General features: G+C 42.2%; 1 protein-coding gene across 1 annotated transcript in view; it reads right to left on the minus strand.

The window, feature by feature from the left end:
* PCSK2 (proprotein convertase subtilisin/kexin type 2) overlaps positions 1 to 12924 on the minus strand; it is a 345259-nt gene extending 332335 nt beyond the window's left edge. Inside the window, exon 1 of the mRNA XM_082252429.1 lies at positions 12514 to 12924. Within this exon, the coding sequence (XP_082108555.1) occupies positions 12514 to 12684 (171 nt within the window). The 5' untranslated portion in view covers positions 12685 to 12924. The remainder of the gene's footprint in view (positions 1 to 12513) is intronic.
* Positions 12925 to 18059: the final 5135 nt, after the last annotated feature.

An 18059-nucleotide genomic window follows, 5' to 3' on the forward strand; every position in this document is an offset into this window, starting at 1 on the left:
TCAAAATACGCTTATTGTGATTTTTTTTACCAAACATAGGTAGCAGAAAACAAATTGGCCAAAAATTCAAAAATTGAAAAAAATTTTGATTTTTACATTTTTTTGGGGGGAATTTCATATAAAAAAATGTGAAAAATATTGTTGTTTTTTCAAAATTTACGCTCTTTTTTTGTTTATAGCGCAAAAAGTAAAAATCGCACAGGTGATCAAATACCACCAAAAGAAAGCTCTGTATGTGGGAAAAAAAGGACATACATTTCCTTTGGGTATGGTGTCGCACGACCGCGCAATTGTCAGTTAAAGTCACACAGCGCCGAATCGCAAAAAGTGGCCTGGACGTAAGACAGCAAAATCCTCCGGTGGTAAAGTGGTTAATGCATGGAATGCAACTTAAGTTCTAGAAGAGATAGGCTTGACTCTCTAAACATATTTACATGCTATTAACTTTGAGTTGACTGAGCAATGAGGAAATAGAAGGGAACACCTGACTTCACTCCCAAATATATGTCCTTTGACTGCGACGTCTTGTATTATTAGTATTAGGTTTTCAAGACGCCTACAAATTAACATGTGTAACATTTATAAATTCTCTACTTTTATGGAAATGCACCCTTTCAAAAGGTGAAACAGATTGCCCAAAGCCATCAAGCACATATTATATCTCAATGCTTTTCACTGCTCTTCACAGATGAGAACTAACATTTCTTATAGGTTACTTTAACTGCACACCATTGCACTTTGCAGACACTAAACAAGCCTAAATGAAGCCAAATAAATTATCAAAGAAATAAAGGTCTGTGCACTCATGACATAGAAGAAACAAAATAAACACAGCTTTCTATATATATTTGTATACTTTTTGCTATACATCCTTTCTGTATACCCTGACGCATTGTTAGACTAAATAACATAAGCATGCCCAATATTTCCATTTCCATTGTCTCTCTGCTAGCCGGCCTATTTAAGTGACTCACTTGTAGTAAACAAATATTAACTCAGAGAAAGCAGAATGGGCTCAGAGGTAATGCTTCTTTATTTAAAATGCATTAAGCCAGTCCTCTTGCTCTGCAAAAACTATATGATAATGCTATCATTACTGTTATTATTATTATATGGACATAACAATGGCTATACATTTATTTTAAGGGAGGTAATTGCCTTTTTGAGATCAAAGGGCAGAGAACCTCCTCAAGACAAGTAGGACTAGAATAAATAAGGTCACAAGAGGCAATAACCATCACTTATTTAGGTGTTATTATCTCCCCGGGGACGCTCTGCATCTACTACTATTTATGCATATTAATTTTTATCAAATATAAATTGCATATTTGTATTAGCACGTTCCTCTTGTCGGCCTTCAATGCACCCTTGTATTGATCATCCTATTTGCCTCCAGACTCTTGAGGTTCCCCCTCCCTATGCTTTGACTCTTCTTCACTTCCATCATTCCTCCATATAACTCTTCCACCCACAGCATCCTCCTGGTATCAAGTGGAGGCGTAATAGGAAACATAGGCAACATCTAAATAGTCTAAATAATACAACAGTTCAAAGACCCCTGGGACTGAAGAAAATGCCATTATGACCCTCAACTGATGTCTGTGGGACGTTAGGGCACCTTGTCAGACACATCAATTTGATCTCGCTGAATATATTTCATGTCTTACATTATTCAACCTGTTTTGTTACTGCAGTGAATTATGTTTTATTAGTAGTATACCTTTTGTGTATTATTATGAGTGACAAGGTTACAAGAGACATAAAGCTGCGCATGGCTGTCTAATTTTAAATATAGCATCGATTTTGAAAAACAATGTTGTGTAGGTAACTTTGTACTAAGTGTGATATACATGGTACAATAAATATGGCAGTGGGCTTTTTCATGATACAGCAAGTGTACTGTGTACTTGTACATTTTTTGTTTTAAAAATTAAAGCAGTATTAAACCCAAATCCAAAATTGTTTTATATTGCAACTTACTAATCATTATAAGTGGTGACTGCACCAGTTTCCTTTTCTTTGCCATTTTTCCCTCTGTTTTCACCTGGTGATCTGGCCGGTAACACACTTCCCTATTAGTGAGAAACAACTCTAGAGGAATAAGCACAGGCAGCATAGCAGACAGCAGCATTGTCAGACTGGGGGGGGGGGGCAGTGTATATTGTATTAGCAGATTTAAATACACTAACAAATTGAAACAAAACTCCAGCTCGCAGGTTACAGAAAACTGTTTTTTCCTTTTGGGTTAAAGATTTTGCATGAATAAATAAAAGCTGATTTTGCATGAATAAATAAAAGCTGATTTTGCATGAATAAATAAAAGCTGACCATTTTATTCACCTCTCCCATTGTTAAGTGGTTTATGGTTGGTGAAAAACAACAGAGTTGCTGGCTGAACCACCAGATGAAAATAGAAGAAAAAGAGCATAAAAAAGGAATCTAATATGGTCATCACATGTAAGAATTGGTAAGCTTCAATATAATACCTATTGGTTTTAGGTTCAATACTGCTTTAAAATAGAAGTACATCCAAAGCGCTTTTGGCTGTACTTCGATGGATCACAGGAATCCAGTTCATTCTGCACTCCTGTGATACATTTCCACTGAGCTGTTCCAGATTCTGAAAAGATCCCAACCATTTGGCTAGGATCTGCCCAGAAGACTGGACCAACAGCTGGCTCAGCCTCTCAGCAGTCCGCTGAGAGCCTGAGCATGCTCCCTCTCACCCCTCACCAGTCCAGAGCTCCAGTGAGTGCTGGAGGGGCAGAGCAGAGAGCTGGTGACTGATAGTCCCTGGTTCTCTGCTCACAGAATGCTGAGAACTGAGCAACTGGCTGTCTTTGATCGCTACGTTCAGAGCTGGCGGGATACAGATGCGGCATCCACCTAGGTAAGTAAATACTTTTTTTTCTGAATCCCATACTCACATTTTTCAACTACACTCTGACCTCCAAATTCACTGAATACTGCATATACAGTATACCTAACCATTGCTGACCTCTATCGCTATACACATTTCTATATCCTCTAATGTAAGTGCTCATTACCCTCTAAGGAGGCCTTACATGTCCTTTTTTTTTAGCAGGTCATTCTTAATAAGGGCCAGAATCTGGCAACAACTGGTGACTGAGTTTCAGGCAAATATACAAACAATACCAATACATGCAAATATATATTTCCTAAAAATAATTACATTAATTGGTAAATGCAATCGGTGTCGGTAAACCTGAATTTGTCTTGATATTATCCTCCTGTAATTTCCTATATTGCAGCATTAGGGAGAGGCACCCCTAGCAGCAAACCAGGTGTGCTGTATATACATATTTAGAGCATGCTGACAGTAGGAGAGGGGAGGAGATGAACTGCTTTAGTTATCAATGTCCAATCACAGGCTTTTGGAAGAGAGGTGACTTTTCTATTTTTCACGACTGCAGTAAAGAACTGTCACTGACTGTGATTGACTAACTACCTCTATTTTATTTATCACAGGTACTCACATAGTGCTGACAATTTACACAGCGCTTTACATATTTATTGTACTTTCACATCAGTCCTTGCCCTCAAGGAGCTTACAATCTAAGGTCCCTAACTCACACTTATACACTGGGGCCAATTTGGACAGGATCCAATTAACCTACCAGCGTGTCTTTGGAGTGTGGGAGGAAACCAGAGTACCCAAAGGTTTTGAACTTTCCTCCAACTAGTTAGAGGTCATGGCCCCCTGATCTTGATCTTGGCTTCATATTGAAAATACTGCCCCCTGGAACCTTATTCACCCCCTTGATGTATTTAAAGGTTTTAGTCGTGTCCCCTCTTTTACTTGTTCCTCCAGACTGTACATATTAAGAACCCAAAGTCTCTCCTGGTACGTTTTATCCCCCAGCCCCCAGAACTTTCACCAGTTTTGTTGCCTGTCTCTGAACTCGTTCTATCATTCTATCTTCTCAATATCTTTTTGTAAGTGAGGTCTACAGTACTGGACACAATATTCCAAATAAGCTTTAACTAATATTCTATAGGGGAATCAGGACCTCCTTCCTCCTGTTCATTTAGTTGTTTGCCTCACATTTTAGCATTGCATTAATGAATACAATAAAACAATGCAACTCAATCAAGTCAAAAATAATTACCCTTTTTTTCATGTGGGTTTTTTAGCTGCTACTGTATTCAAAATGAGTGGCGCCACAATGCATCACATCACAGTATATGCGCCACCATTCTTTGTGGTAACAAACGGTAACTGTGCATAACCACAATGATAAATCTGAACGGAACCTAAAAACCTAACCTAAGAATCAGCAAAACACAAGCAAACTTTAATGTAAATTAGTCTTGAAACTGATAGGATTTGCATCAGATATCCTGTACCAACACTGCTAGCGAATGGAATAAACCCTCTTTAATGATTTGTGCATATCTCTGGTATCAATCAATCATACTGACTTATTTATTAAAGAGCTAGAATCCAGCGGCTTATAGAGCTTGGATGCTGTTGTGCAAATATGCGCTGTCGGCTTTTGAAGCTTGTACTTTTTAATTAATTTAAGTTGATTAAAAATATAGTTCATGTGATTTTAACAATTTTAAGTACATCATTTTAAAGGGAAATTGAACCTTATTCAATTGCTGTTTTAAAGTAGATCTAAATCCTAACTGGTTGACATTTAGTTTGCTAGAACCCCATGCATCACAGTAACAACTGCCATCATTTTTTTTGTTTCATTTTTATTTTTTTTATCTTATTTTTGCTTCTGATCTTCTTCAGTCTATTTCAGCCACCTCCTGTCCAGTTGCACGGACTCCAGCAATGGCTGAATATCCTTGCCCAGGACTGGCTTTCTGATGCCCATGCCATGTGTCAGCAAGGCCACTGGTGGCGCATATGATGAGGTGACAAGGCAGCAGCACAATCGGGAAACAGTTGTCAACCCAGAACAGGAAGCGCCTGAACAAGGAACATCATTGTTGGATAATCAAGGATTATTTTAATGAAAGTTGAAGATTTAAAAAGATTGGAAACACATATTGAAATTGCATTAACATGTTGAAGCCTATATACAATTTTATCGATTGAGTTAAGATCTAGTAACTACAAAATTGCAAAACTGTCCACTTAGTAATTTATATGTTGTCAGGGAAATTAGGCTTTAAAGAGATTCAGGATGCGTTACACACTTGGAGCTATTTATTGACTAATAGCCAGTTTGATCCTCAGTTTGAACCCTTCTAAACCTATAAAAGCCACTCATGGAAGCAGACAGACTAATATATTTCTTTTGGGTGAGAGTTTACATGATGAAGAAGTGAGGCTTTTTACAGACACTACGGTGTTATGCTTGAATTGCCTGCCACCTCCCATGCAGCAAGAATATAAACATGGGGGGGGGGGGCTTATTGTAAAGATATAAGCTCCATTCTACAGGGTAGGCAAATTGAATATTTGAATTATAGAGAGGTTCGCATTGGGGGTTGAATAGATCTACAGGTAACTATAAAACCTTTTTTGGAAAAAGAAGCTATAAACCGTAACTAGACAGATTGTATTATTTATTATAAACCACTATATGGGGGGGATTTACTAAAACTGGTGCACACAGAATCTGGTGCAGCTGTGCATAGTAACCAATCAGCTTCTAGGTTATAAGGCCCCTTTCACACATACAGACCGTTCATTTTCTCAGTTCAGTCATGTCAAAATGGATGAAGTATTTATCCATTTTTCATCGGTTTTTCATCCATTTTTTATCCATTTTTCATCTGTTTTTTTTTACATCCACTACCAATGCAAAGATAGATAAAAAACTGACCGTTTGTGAGTTTACATCCGTTTTTCATCCGATCCTTTTTTTTAACGGAAGAAAAATAGAGCTTTGATCAGTTTAAAAAAAACAGATGATGACGGATGCGGATGTAAACTGATGTAAATGGATGATCATCCATTTACATCCGTTTTTCCATAGAGCTGCATTGATGTCCATCATTTTTCATCCGTCAACGGATAGATGAAAAACAGACAAACGGACAGCATCTGTGAAAGGGGCCGAAGTCAAAGCTTAAATAACAAGCTAAAGTTAGAAGCTGATTGATTACTATGCGCAGCTGCCCCACATTCCATATGCACCAGTTTTAGTAAATCCCCCCCCCCCCCCCCCATATGTCTTAAACAATTGCAATTTTCATTATCTTTTTGAAAATAGGTTTTCACTTTTTCAGTTATATCTCAACACTAATTATCTCATCCAGCCTCTTTGCAGGTAATTCCTGTTAACATGCACTAGCTATGTGGTCAGTTACATGTCATTGCTCTGGATGGGCTTTCTGTTGGTGACAACGGCTAAACATGGCTGTACATTGAGTTTCGACATAGCCCCTTTTAGTTTCAACCAGAAATGCATGTGACAGAATGACATTGAAGGAAAGCAATTAGGGGAGCATTATCATCTCATAACAGGAAGGGATTGATTTATTAAAACTAGAGAGTGCAAAATCTGGTGCAGCTGTGCATGGTAGCCAATCAGCTTCTACATTCAGCTTGTTCAATTGAGCTTTGACAAAAAAAACCTGGAAGCTGATTGGTTTCTATGCAGAGCTGCATCAGATTTTGCACTCTCCAGTTTTAGTAAATCAAACCCCCCCCCCCCTGTCTGCGCAAGAACCCTCATGGTTAGATCTGCAGGTAATATTTTATAAAAGCTGCAGATTTAGAAAAATAAATTACCTTTGAAATGATATAAACATGTTAAAGTATACATTTTATGACTGGATTTACATCTATTTTAAAAGTTTCCTCTGAAAACAGAATATGGAATTTATTGTTAAATAATAAATTTCAAGCTAAAACCATTTGTTCTCACTGACATATTTTTCTGCCGTACACTAGAAAAGCAAATTAAAAATAAACTATGATAAGTAACCTGCAGCCTTTATAAACCGGTTGTGTCTAAAATCCATTATGTAGAACAATTTTCCAGGGCATATTAGTAAGGGAACCAACCATTAAGAGAACTCTCTCTCTTTAGTCCTGTAGATTAGAGTATGAATAGAAAGGCTCCAGGAAGAATCCTTTTTGAATACAATTACAGTCTCAGGCTTATTTAATAAGACAGTTCAAAGAGCAGTGATCTGCAAAGTGCAGTAAAGGCACAATGGCCATTTCAGATTATGTAGCCCTATAAGTTGATTTATTATGATTTAAAATATATTTGCTGTATTTCTTTTTTAGGTAATTGGCTAGCATTTAGTTTTAGTCTTCAAAATTACAGTTTACGTCATCAGCTTGCTCCTGTTGTGTCACTAATGCTACCCAATGAGCTTCATTTTTTAGCTAAAAAAATTGTATGTAGTCAGATAAGCTACGTCAATTATCACAGATTGAATTAAATTAATAATAAAAACAATCATCATACAAACCACAACCCTTCAAGTATATTCAATTATAGGCATGCTAATAAAACAAATGTAATTTATGATCCTCCACCAGTGCTCCTCAAATTGTGACTTTTTGATGTCCATCTGTGGTTAATCATGGACCTTGATTTTTCATTAAAACTGGTGTGGGGGCCAGCTATTACTGAGAAATATGTGTCCGTTCAGCAACAACTCACACACCTTCTAATCCCATTCAGGTTATAATTGAGTGAGGCTTACTGAAGGTCATGTCAGTAGACCTAATAGACTGCAATGCCAATACATAGAAAGACAGTGGATTGTCTAAGTGCTTAAGCAGAGCAGACCTCGGATCAGCTGAGAGGGACCTACGACTCCCCCATCATGATCAGTCCACAGATCATGATGGGAAGTGTAAATTTAGCAGTTACTGGCCAAACATGGGAATGATAGTGGTAATTCAGCTTTAACTGCCTACAAAATCTAAGCTGCCCACCGATCTTGTTTTCCAGGGATAGCACCAGTTTTCAAAAAACAGTCCCTGGTAATTTTGTCCCTAAAAATGACTGAGGTTGGAAATAAATACTGCTACTGCTCTTATTAGTAGTATTCTTTTTTTATTGCTATTATAATTAGTAATACTAATAATATTATTATTTTTTATTGTTTCTTCTTCTTCTTCTTGCTCATATTATTATTATTACTACTTTTAAATAAATATTATATTTAACTCTCAGTACCTATTATCTTTGGTTGGCTATTATGTCTTCACATTAAGATTTTAAAGGCTAATATTAATATTATTATTTATTATTCTTTAATTACTATTTATTATGTGAATAATAACAATGATCATTTTGGAAATTGTGGCATTAAAAACACCATGATATTAGAGCAGCAGGTCCTCGAAGATGGTATTAAAAAACAAATAAATAAATAAAAAACAAAGGGACTATGACGGCACTGATATGCAGCGACTTAGTTATTAGATAAAGTATCATGTCAGCCATATGTCCATCTTGATTATTATCACAATGGAATACGCATGGTTCTCTGGTAGCAGCCATTTTGGTTAATTATCTACACTGCTAATTCAAATACAGAGATGTTTTTAGAGTTTTAAACTGTACATGGCTTTAGATTTGAGGATTAAAGTCAAAAGATGCCAAATTATCTCTTTTCCACTGCTGGCTACTTGGCATAGTAATCACGAACTTAAAAAGTAATTGTGATTTTTACATTGCTTATGTCTGATCTACAATGCTGTCATATATGATACAATAGCTTTAAGCACTCTTGTTTAACAGCATCATGTCCATGGAATTGATTTTAAACAGGAGAAAATAAAGGCTGTAAGTCAGCCATCAAAGTCCTGCAGCCCGTGTTTATATCCGACAAGAAATATTCACAACATAAAGCTCTGTTCTGTTTACTACACAAGAGTGGTTATCCCCATTACAGCACCATGCAGCTGCTCTGTCAGTGCTATTGCTTACATGTGATGCCCTCATTACACGTGGCTGTTTTCTAATGAAGAAATTAGAGCTGTAACCAGGCCCATCAGACTCCCATTCCCAGCAAAGTGCCCTTTATTGCTCTACACTATGCAGATTCCAGCACTCCGACACAAATTGCTTGATCTATTTTAATATACGAATATGGTTAATTACCTAGATGCTCCATCAGCTGATAAACAGTGCGATTAAAATTATGAGTGATAGCTGCATCCCTATAACATGATAATGATTGAGAGTTATTACCCATTATTAACAGGGGGACAGAACTTCCCAAATGCCAATATCATTGTATAATGCTCCAGTGCTCTGAGAACTTGGAACCATCAGATTGTTTTCCTCATTATTAAATATTATACAAATATGATTTGTTTACTGATAATGGATGGATAGATAGATAGATAGATAGATAGATAGATAGATAGATAGATAGATAGATAGATAGATAGATAGATAGATGGATAGATAGATAGATAGATAGATAGATAGATAGATAGATAGATAGATAGATAGATAGATAGATAGATAGATAGATAGATAGATAGATAGATGATAGATAGATAGATAGATAGATAGATAGATAGATAGATAGATAGATAGATAGATAGATAGATAGATATGCCAATTTCAAAGTTTGCTGGTCCACTGGTCTGGAAAAACTTGAAACCAGAACCATTTATTCAGTTTTTCTCATTACTAGGTGATACTGGCCATTATTATACACATATGATTATTTCACTTATGATAGATATATAGATAATAGATAGATAATTAGATAGATAGATAGATAGATAGATAGATAGATAGATAGATAGATAGATAGATAGATAGATAGATAGATAGATAGATAGAACACAAATACATACATGAATAGATTGACAGAGGGCATATATATATATATACACATATACATAGATTTATGATAGATAGATAGATAGATAGATAGATAGATAGATAGATAGATAGATAGATAGATAGATAGATAGATAGATAGAGAGATAGATAGATAGATAGATAGATAGATAGATAGATAGATAGATAGATAGATAGATAGATAGATAGATAGATAGATAGATAGATAATTAGATAGATAGACAATAAATATTGATGCCAATATCAGTAAATGTTGGTCCAGTGGTCTGAGAACTTGAAACCAGAACCATTGAATTGTTTTTGTTCATTGCTAATTTTTCATGGCAATTATTATATAAATGGGATCACTTCTACTTATATTAATTTGATAGAAACCAAGATAGATGGGTAGATAAATAGATAGGTAACAGATAAGGTTGTATTTGATTCATAAAGCCATGTTTTATAGGTAGACAGACGGATAGTTTTATAATAGATAGAATAGATGTAAGGAGAGAGCATAGATGAGATTCTATGATTTGTTGTTCTTCTAGAAGAGGATAGGAGATCTGTGCCTGGTCTCTTTGCCCCAGGGGAAGGATCCCTCTCTATAGAGGGGATATGAAGTAAGTTGGTGATCTCCTGTACATTGCACAGTTTGGATGGTAGTAGAGCTCACATATGAGGTTTCCCTCTTGCCCCCATACATTAACACACAAAGCCTACTTCCCCCTACTCCAGACTCAGGTAGATGAGGATATATAGGATGAGTAGGATCTGTCAGAGATCCGTAGAATCTGTTGGATCTGTCAGGGAACTGTCAAGGATCTGTTGGATATGTCAGGGATCCCTTGGATGTGTCAGGGATCTTTCAGGGATCTGTTGGATGTGTCACAGATCTGTCAGGAATCTGTTGCATGTGTCACAGATCTGTTAGGGATCTGTTGCATGTGTCAGGGATCTGATGGGTCTGTCAGGGATCTGTTGGATGTGTCAGGGATCTGTTGGGTCTGTTGGATGTGTCAGAGATCTTTCAGGGATATGTCAGGGATCTGATGGATGCGTCAGAGATCTGTCAGATGTGTCAGGGATCTGTTGGATGTGTCAGGGATCTGTCAGATGTGTCAGGAATGTGTCAGGGATCTGTCAGATGTGTCAGGGATCTGTTGGATGTGTCATGGATCTGTTGGATGTGTCAGGGATCTGTTGGATGTGTCAGGGATCTGTCAGGGATCTGTTGGATGTGTCAGGGATCTGCTGGATGTGTCACGGATCTTTTGGATGTGTCAGGGATCTGTTGGATGTGTCAGGGATCTGTCAGGGATCTGTTGGATGTGTCAGGGACCTGTCAGGGATCTGTTGGATGTGTCAGGGATCTGTTGGGTCTGTTGGATGTGTCAGAGATCTTTCAGGGATGTGTCAGGGATCTGATGGATGTGTCAGAGATCTGTCAGATGTGTCAGGGATCTGTTGGATGTGTCAGGGATCTGTCAGATGTGTCAGGAATGTGTCAGGGATCTGTCAGATGTGTCAGGGATCTGTTGGATGTGTCATGGATCTGTTGGATGTGTCAGGAATCTGTTGGATGTGTCAGGGATCTGTTGGATGTGTCAGGGATCTGTCAGGGATCTGTTGGATGTGTCAGGGATCTGCTGGATGTGTCACGGATCTTTTGGATGTGTCAGGGATCTGTTGGATGTGTCAGGGATCTGTCAGGGATCTGTTGGATGTGTCAGGGATCTGTCAGGGATCTGTTGGATGTGTCAGGGATCTGTTAGATGTGTCAGGAATCTGTCAGATGTGTCAGGGATCTGTTGGATGTGTCAGGGATGTGTTGGATGTGTCAGGGATCTGTTGGATGTGTCGGGGATCTGTCAGGAATCTGTTGGATGTGTCAGGGATCTGCTGGATGTGTCACGGATCTTTTGGATGTGTCAGGGATCTGTTGGATGTGTCAGGGATCTGTCAGGGATCTGTTGGATGTGTCAGGGATCTGTCAGATGTGTCAGGGATCTGTTGGATGTGTCAGGGATCTGTCAGGGATCTGTTGATGTGTCAGGGATCTGTTGGATGTGTCAGGAATCTGTTGGATGTGTCAGGAATCTGTTGGATCTGTCAGGAATCTGTTGGATGTGTCAGGGATCTGTCAGGGATCTGTTGATGTGTCAGGGATCTGTTGGATGTGTCAGGAATCTGTTGGATGTGTCAGGAATCTGTTGGATGTGTCAGGGATCTGTTGGATGTGTCAGGAATCTGTTGGATGTGTCAGGGATCTGTTGGATGTGTCAGGGATCTGTTGGATGTGTCAGGGATCTGTTGATGTGTCAGGGATCTGTTGGATGTGTCAGGGATCTGTCAGGAATCTGTTGGATGTGTCAGGAATCTGTCAGGGATCTGTTGATGTGTCAGGGATCTGTTGGATGTGTCAGGAATCTGTTGGATGTGTCAGGGATCTGTTGGATGTGTCAGGGATCTGTTGATGTGTCAGGGATCTGTTGGATGTGTCAGGGATCTGTCAGGAATCTGTTGGATGTGTCAGGAATCTGTCAGGGATCTGTTGATGTGTCAGGGATCTGTTGGATGTGTCAGGAATCTGTTGGATGTGTCAGGGATCTGTTGGATGAGTCAGGGATCTGTTGGATGAGTCAGGGATCTGTCAGGGATCTGTTGGATGTGTCAGGGATCTGTTGGATCTGTTGGATGTGTCAGGGATCAGACAGACATAACTATTAGGTAATGTGGAAGGGAAGGAGGACTTTACCTTTCTGGCCCCAGTAAATCCATATTCGTGGGCAAGTTGTGTGGCCTCCTGGTCTCCCCCTTCCTGTAAGTCCACCAAGTATTGTTGGGTGAGGAGAGAGGAGTGGGCAGAGACATTGTACATCACCAGCAATGCAGCCAGCAGAGCCCGGAGCGGGGAGCTTCCTTTCATCTCTCACTTTGTCAGGGAAGGTGGATGTGAGGGGAGAAGGCTGCGAGTCAGCAAAAGAAGAGAAGAGATGCGGAGAAGAGCGGAGAAGAGTAGAGGAGAGGAGGGAGATGCTGGAGCTGTGGAATTCTAGTGGGGAGCCGCCGTGCCTTCCTCAGTACATGTCTCCGCTCCGGTCTATGTATGTGAGTCTACTTCTGATGCCAAATCTGCATCCCGGCTCCTCCTCACATCTACTATTCATCTCATCCTCCGAGCCTGGACCAAGGCGGGTCACGTGCGGGGGACTCCCAGCCAATCACAGGGAGGCAGCCGGAGCGCGGCTCCCCTCCTTTGTCAGGCGCCTCATTAGTGCCCAGCCAGAGGCGTCCTGATTCAGCACCCTGGAGAATTCCTTCATGTCTGTCCGCTGCCAGGAGGGGAGACCCACCGGGGACTGCCAGACACAGGAGGATGAGGACAACTCCAGGGATTAGAATCACTGCAAGGGTTAAATCTGAAGGAGACATTCTCTATTGGGGCTCATTCACATTTGCAGTTGAAGGCGGTAAAAACACAATGTAGAGCTGCGTTTTTTCCTTTACACTGCAAAGGCAGCCACATGGGGTGTACACCTGATTTCCTTCATGCCTGTGGAAAAAATTACAACCCTGTCCTGTCCCCCATCCATAGGTGTCCCCGTCCATAGGTGTCCCCATCCATAGGTGTCCCCGTCCCCCGTCCATAGTTGTGCCCGTCCCCCGTCCTGTCCCCCATCCATAGGTGTCCCTGTCCCCCGTCCATAGTTGTCCCCGTCTCCTGTCCCGTCCCCCGTCCTGTCCCCCATCCATAGGTGTCCCCATCCATAGGTGTCCCAGTCCCCCGTCCATAGTTGTCCCAGTCCCCCGTCCTGTCCCCCATCCATAGGTGTCCCCGTCCATAGGTGTCCCCATCCATAGGTGTCCCCGTCCTGTCCCCCATCCATAGGTGTCCCCGTCCCCCGTCCATAGTTGTCCCCGTCCCCCGTCCTGTCCCCCATCCATAGGTGTCCCCGTCCATAGGTGTCCCCGTCCATAGGTGTCCCCATCCATAGGTGTCCCCGTCCCCCGTCCATAGTTGTCCCCGTCTCCTGTCCCGTCCCCCGTCCTGTCCCCCATCCATAGGTGTCCCCATCCATAGGTGTCCCAGTCCCCCGTCCATAGTTGTCCCAGTCCCCCGTCCTGTCCCCCATCCATAGGTGTCCCCGTCCAAAGGTGTCCCCATCCATAGGTGTCCCCATCCATAGGTGTCCCCATCCATAGGTGTCCCCGTCCCCCCTCCATAGTTGTCCCCGTCCCCCGTTCTGTCCCCCATCCATAGGTGTCCCCGTCCCCCGTCCATAGTTGTCCCAGTCCCCCGTCCTGTCCCTCATCCATAGGTGTCCCTGTCCCCCGTCCATAGTTGTCCATGTCTCCTGTCCCGTCCCCCGTCCAAAGGTGTACCCGCCCCCCGTCCATAGGTGTCCCCTTCCCCCGTCCCGTCCCCCGTCCATAGGTGTCCTAATCCATAGGTGTCCCCATCCATAGGTGTCCCCGTCCTGTCCCCCATCCATAGGTGTCCCTGTCCCCCGTCCATAGTTGTCCCCGTCCCCCGTCCAAAGGTGTCCCCGCCCCCCGTCCATAGGTGTCCCCTTCCCCCGTCCCCATGTGTCCCCATCCATAGGTGTCCCCATCCCCCGTCCATAGGTGCCCCCTTCCCCCGTCCATAGGTGTCCCCATCCATAGGTGTGCCTGTTCTCCATCCCATCCATAGATGTCGCCTTCCCCTGTCCATAGGTGTCCCCGTCCCCCGTCCATAGGTGTGCCCGTCCCTTATCTGTGTCCCCATGCCCCGTGCATAGGAGTCCCCATCCCCCGTCCATAGGTGTTCCCGTCCCCCGTCCATAGGTGGGCCCGTCCCCCCATCCATAGGTATCCCCCGTCCAGTCCCCTGTCCATAGGTGTCCCCATGCCCCGTCCATAGGAGTCCCCGTCCATAGGTGTTCCCGTCCCCCGTCCATAGGTGGGCCCGTCCCGTCCCCCGTCCATAGGTGTGCCCGTCCCCCAACCATAGGTGTCCCCATGCCCCGTCCATAGGTGTCCCCATCCCCCGTCCTGTCCCCTGTCCATAGGTGTCCCCATGCCCCATCCATAGGTGTCCCCATCCCCCGTCCATAGGTGTCCCGTCCCCCGTCTATAGGTGTTCCCATCCCCCGTCCATAGGTGGGCCCGTCCCCCGTCCATAGGTGTCCCCATCCCCCGTCCTGTCCCCTGTCCATAGGTGTCCCCATGCCCCGTCCATAGGTGTCCCCGTCCCCCGTCCATAGGTGTCCCGTCCCCCGTCCATAGGTGTCCCGTCCCCCGTCCATAGGTGTTCCCGTCCCCCGTCCATAGGTGGGCCCGTCCCGCCCCCCCGTCCATAGGTGTTCCCGTCCCCCGTCCATAGGTGTCCCCGCCCCCGTCCCGTCCCCGTCCATAGGTATGCGCAGCTTATTGCAATAGGGTGTGCACCCCAAAGCTCAAACACACGTGGGTGGGTGTGTATATACTGTATACAAAATATATATTTTATATATATACACATACACAGTATCTCACAAAAATGAGATAACATGATTGTGCAAGATGTGTGCAAACCTGGTCAATAACTACAAGAAACATCTTACCTCTGTGCTTGCCAACAAGGGTTTCTCCACCAAGTACTAAGTCATGTTTGCTTGGGGATCAAATACTTATTTTACTCACTGAGCTGCAACTCAATTTATAACATTTGTATCATGTGTTTTTTTCTGGATTTTTGGTTGATATTCTGTTTCTATCATTTAAAATACACCTATGATAGCAATTATAGACCCTCCATTTCTTTGTAAGTGGGCAAACTTACAAAATCTGCAGGGGATCAAATTATTACTTTTCCCACTGCATGTGTGTTTGTGAATATATATATATATATATATATATATATATATATATATATACATACAATATCTCACAAAAGTGAGTACACCCCTCACATTTTTGTAAATATTTTATTATATCTTTATATGTGACAGCACTGAAGAAATTACACTTTGCTACAATGTAAAGTAGTGAGTGTACAGCTTGTATAACAGTGTAAATTTGCTGTCCCCTCAAAATAACTCAACACACAGCCATTCATTTTGAAACCGCTGGCAACAAAAGTAAGTACACCCATAAGTAAAAATGTTCAAATTTGTCCCAATTAACCATTTTCCCTCCCCGGTGTCATGTGACTTGGGTGTTACAAGATCTCAGGTGTGAATGGGGTGCAGGTGTGTTAAATTTGGTGTTATCGCTCTCGCTCTCTCATACTGGTCACTGGAAGTTCAACATGGCACCTCGTGGCAAAGAACTCTCTGAGGATCTAAAAAAAAAAATCCTGACCTAGCCCCAACCAAGCATTATTCCCGATTCCCGTGTGCATCCCACGCCAAACTTAGCAGGTGGCAAGCGCCTGTTGGCCCTGCGCTGCTGTCAGGCCACATGTGTCGTGGAGGGGAAGCCCACAACTGCAGGAATGCCTGTCCACCTCCACGGGAACAGGTACGCACAGGACAGTCGAGTCTGACTCACATGGCAACCAGGTGAGGAGTACAAAGACAAGTGTGTCTTGCCTACAGTCAAGCATGGTGGTGGGAGTGTCATGGTCTGGGGCCGCATAAGTGCTGCCGGCACTGGGGAACTACAGTTCATTGAGGGAACCATGAATGCCAACATGTACTGTGACATACTGAAGCAGAGCATGATCCCCTCCCATCAGAGACTGGGCAGTATTCCAACATGATAACGACCCCAAATACACCTCCAAGATGGCCACTGCCTTGCTAAAGAAGCTGAGGGTAAAGGTGGTGGACTGGCCAAGCATGTCTCCAGACCTAAACCCTATTGAGCATCTGTGGGGAATCCTCAAATGGAAGGTGGAGGAGAGCAAGGTCTCTAACATCCACCAGCTATGTGATGTTGTAATGGAGGAGTGGAAGAGGACTCCAGTGGTAACCTGTGAAGCTCTGGTGAACTCCATGCCCAAGAGGGTTAAGGCAGTGCAGGAAAATAATGGTGGCCACACAGATTATTGACACTTTGGGCCCAATTTGGACATTTTCACTTAGGAGTGTACTCACTTCTGTTGCCAGCAGTTTAGACATTAATGGCTGTGTGTTGAGGGGACAACAAATTTACACTGTTATACAAGCTGTACACTCACTACTATACATTGTAGCAAAGTATAATTTCTTCATTGTTGTCCCATCTGACCATAGCACTTTCCTCCAATCCTTCTCTGAATCATTTAGGTGTTTATTGGCAAACTTTAGATGGGTCTGTACATGTGCCTTCTTGAGAAGGGGGACCTTTGCAGGCACTGCAGAATTTCAATCCATGCTGGCATATTGTGTTACCAATGGTTTGTTTGGCGACTGTGGTCCCAACTGCCTTGAGATCATTCACAAGCTCCTCCCATGTAGTTCTAGGCTCATCCCTCACTTTTTTCATGATCATCCTTACCCCATGAAGCGATATCTTGCATGGAGCACCAGACCGAGGGCGATTAATGGCTATTTTGTATTTCTTCCATTTGCAAATAATAACTCCAACAGTTGTCTTCTTCTCACCAAGCTTCTTCCTGATGGTCTTGTAGCCCATTCCAGTCTTATGCAGGTTTACGATCTTGTCCCTGACTTTCTTTGACAGCTCTTTGGTCTTTCCCATGATGGTGAGTAGGGATGGGCAAACGGTTCAGTCCGAGCATGAGCTTGGGCTGAACATTTGCCTGTTCGACCGTTTGCTGAACACCTGAATTTGCAGGGTGTTCCCCCCGACGAACACCCTGCAATGCACTGAGCACTGCACAGATGCATTCTGTGCCCTGATTGGGCAAAGCTTTGCCCAATCAGTTCCCAGTGTAAGCTGATTGTTAACCACTTTACCACCGGAGGATTTTACTGTCTTACGTCCAGGCCACTTTTTGCGATTCGGCGCTGTGCGACTTTAACTGACAATTGCGCGGTAGTGCAAAGCCATACCCAAACAAAATTTACGTCCTTTTTTTCCCCACAAACAGAGCTTTCTTTTGGTGGTATTTGATCACCTGTACGATTTTTACTTTTTGCACTATAAACAAAAAAAAGTGTTTATTTTGAAAAAATAACAATATTTTTAACATTTTTTTATATGAAATTCCCCCCCCAAAAAATGTAAAAATCTAATTTTTTTAAATTTTTGGCCAATTTGTTTGCTGCTACCTATGTTTGGTAAAAAAAATCACAATAAGCGTGTTTTGATTGGTTTGCGCAAAAGTTATTGCGTTTACTAACTAAGGGAAAGATTTTTGTCATTTTTGGTGGTTTTTTTTAACGAGTAATG

The sequence above is a fragment of the Pelophylax lessonae genome (genome assembly GCF_965119305.1).
Source record: "Pelophylax lessonae genome assembly, chromosome: 3".
NCBI classification, from domain to species: Eukaryota; Metazoa; Chordata; class Amphibia; order Anura; family Ranidae; genus Pelophylax; species Pelophylax lessonae.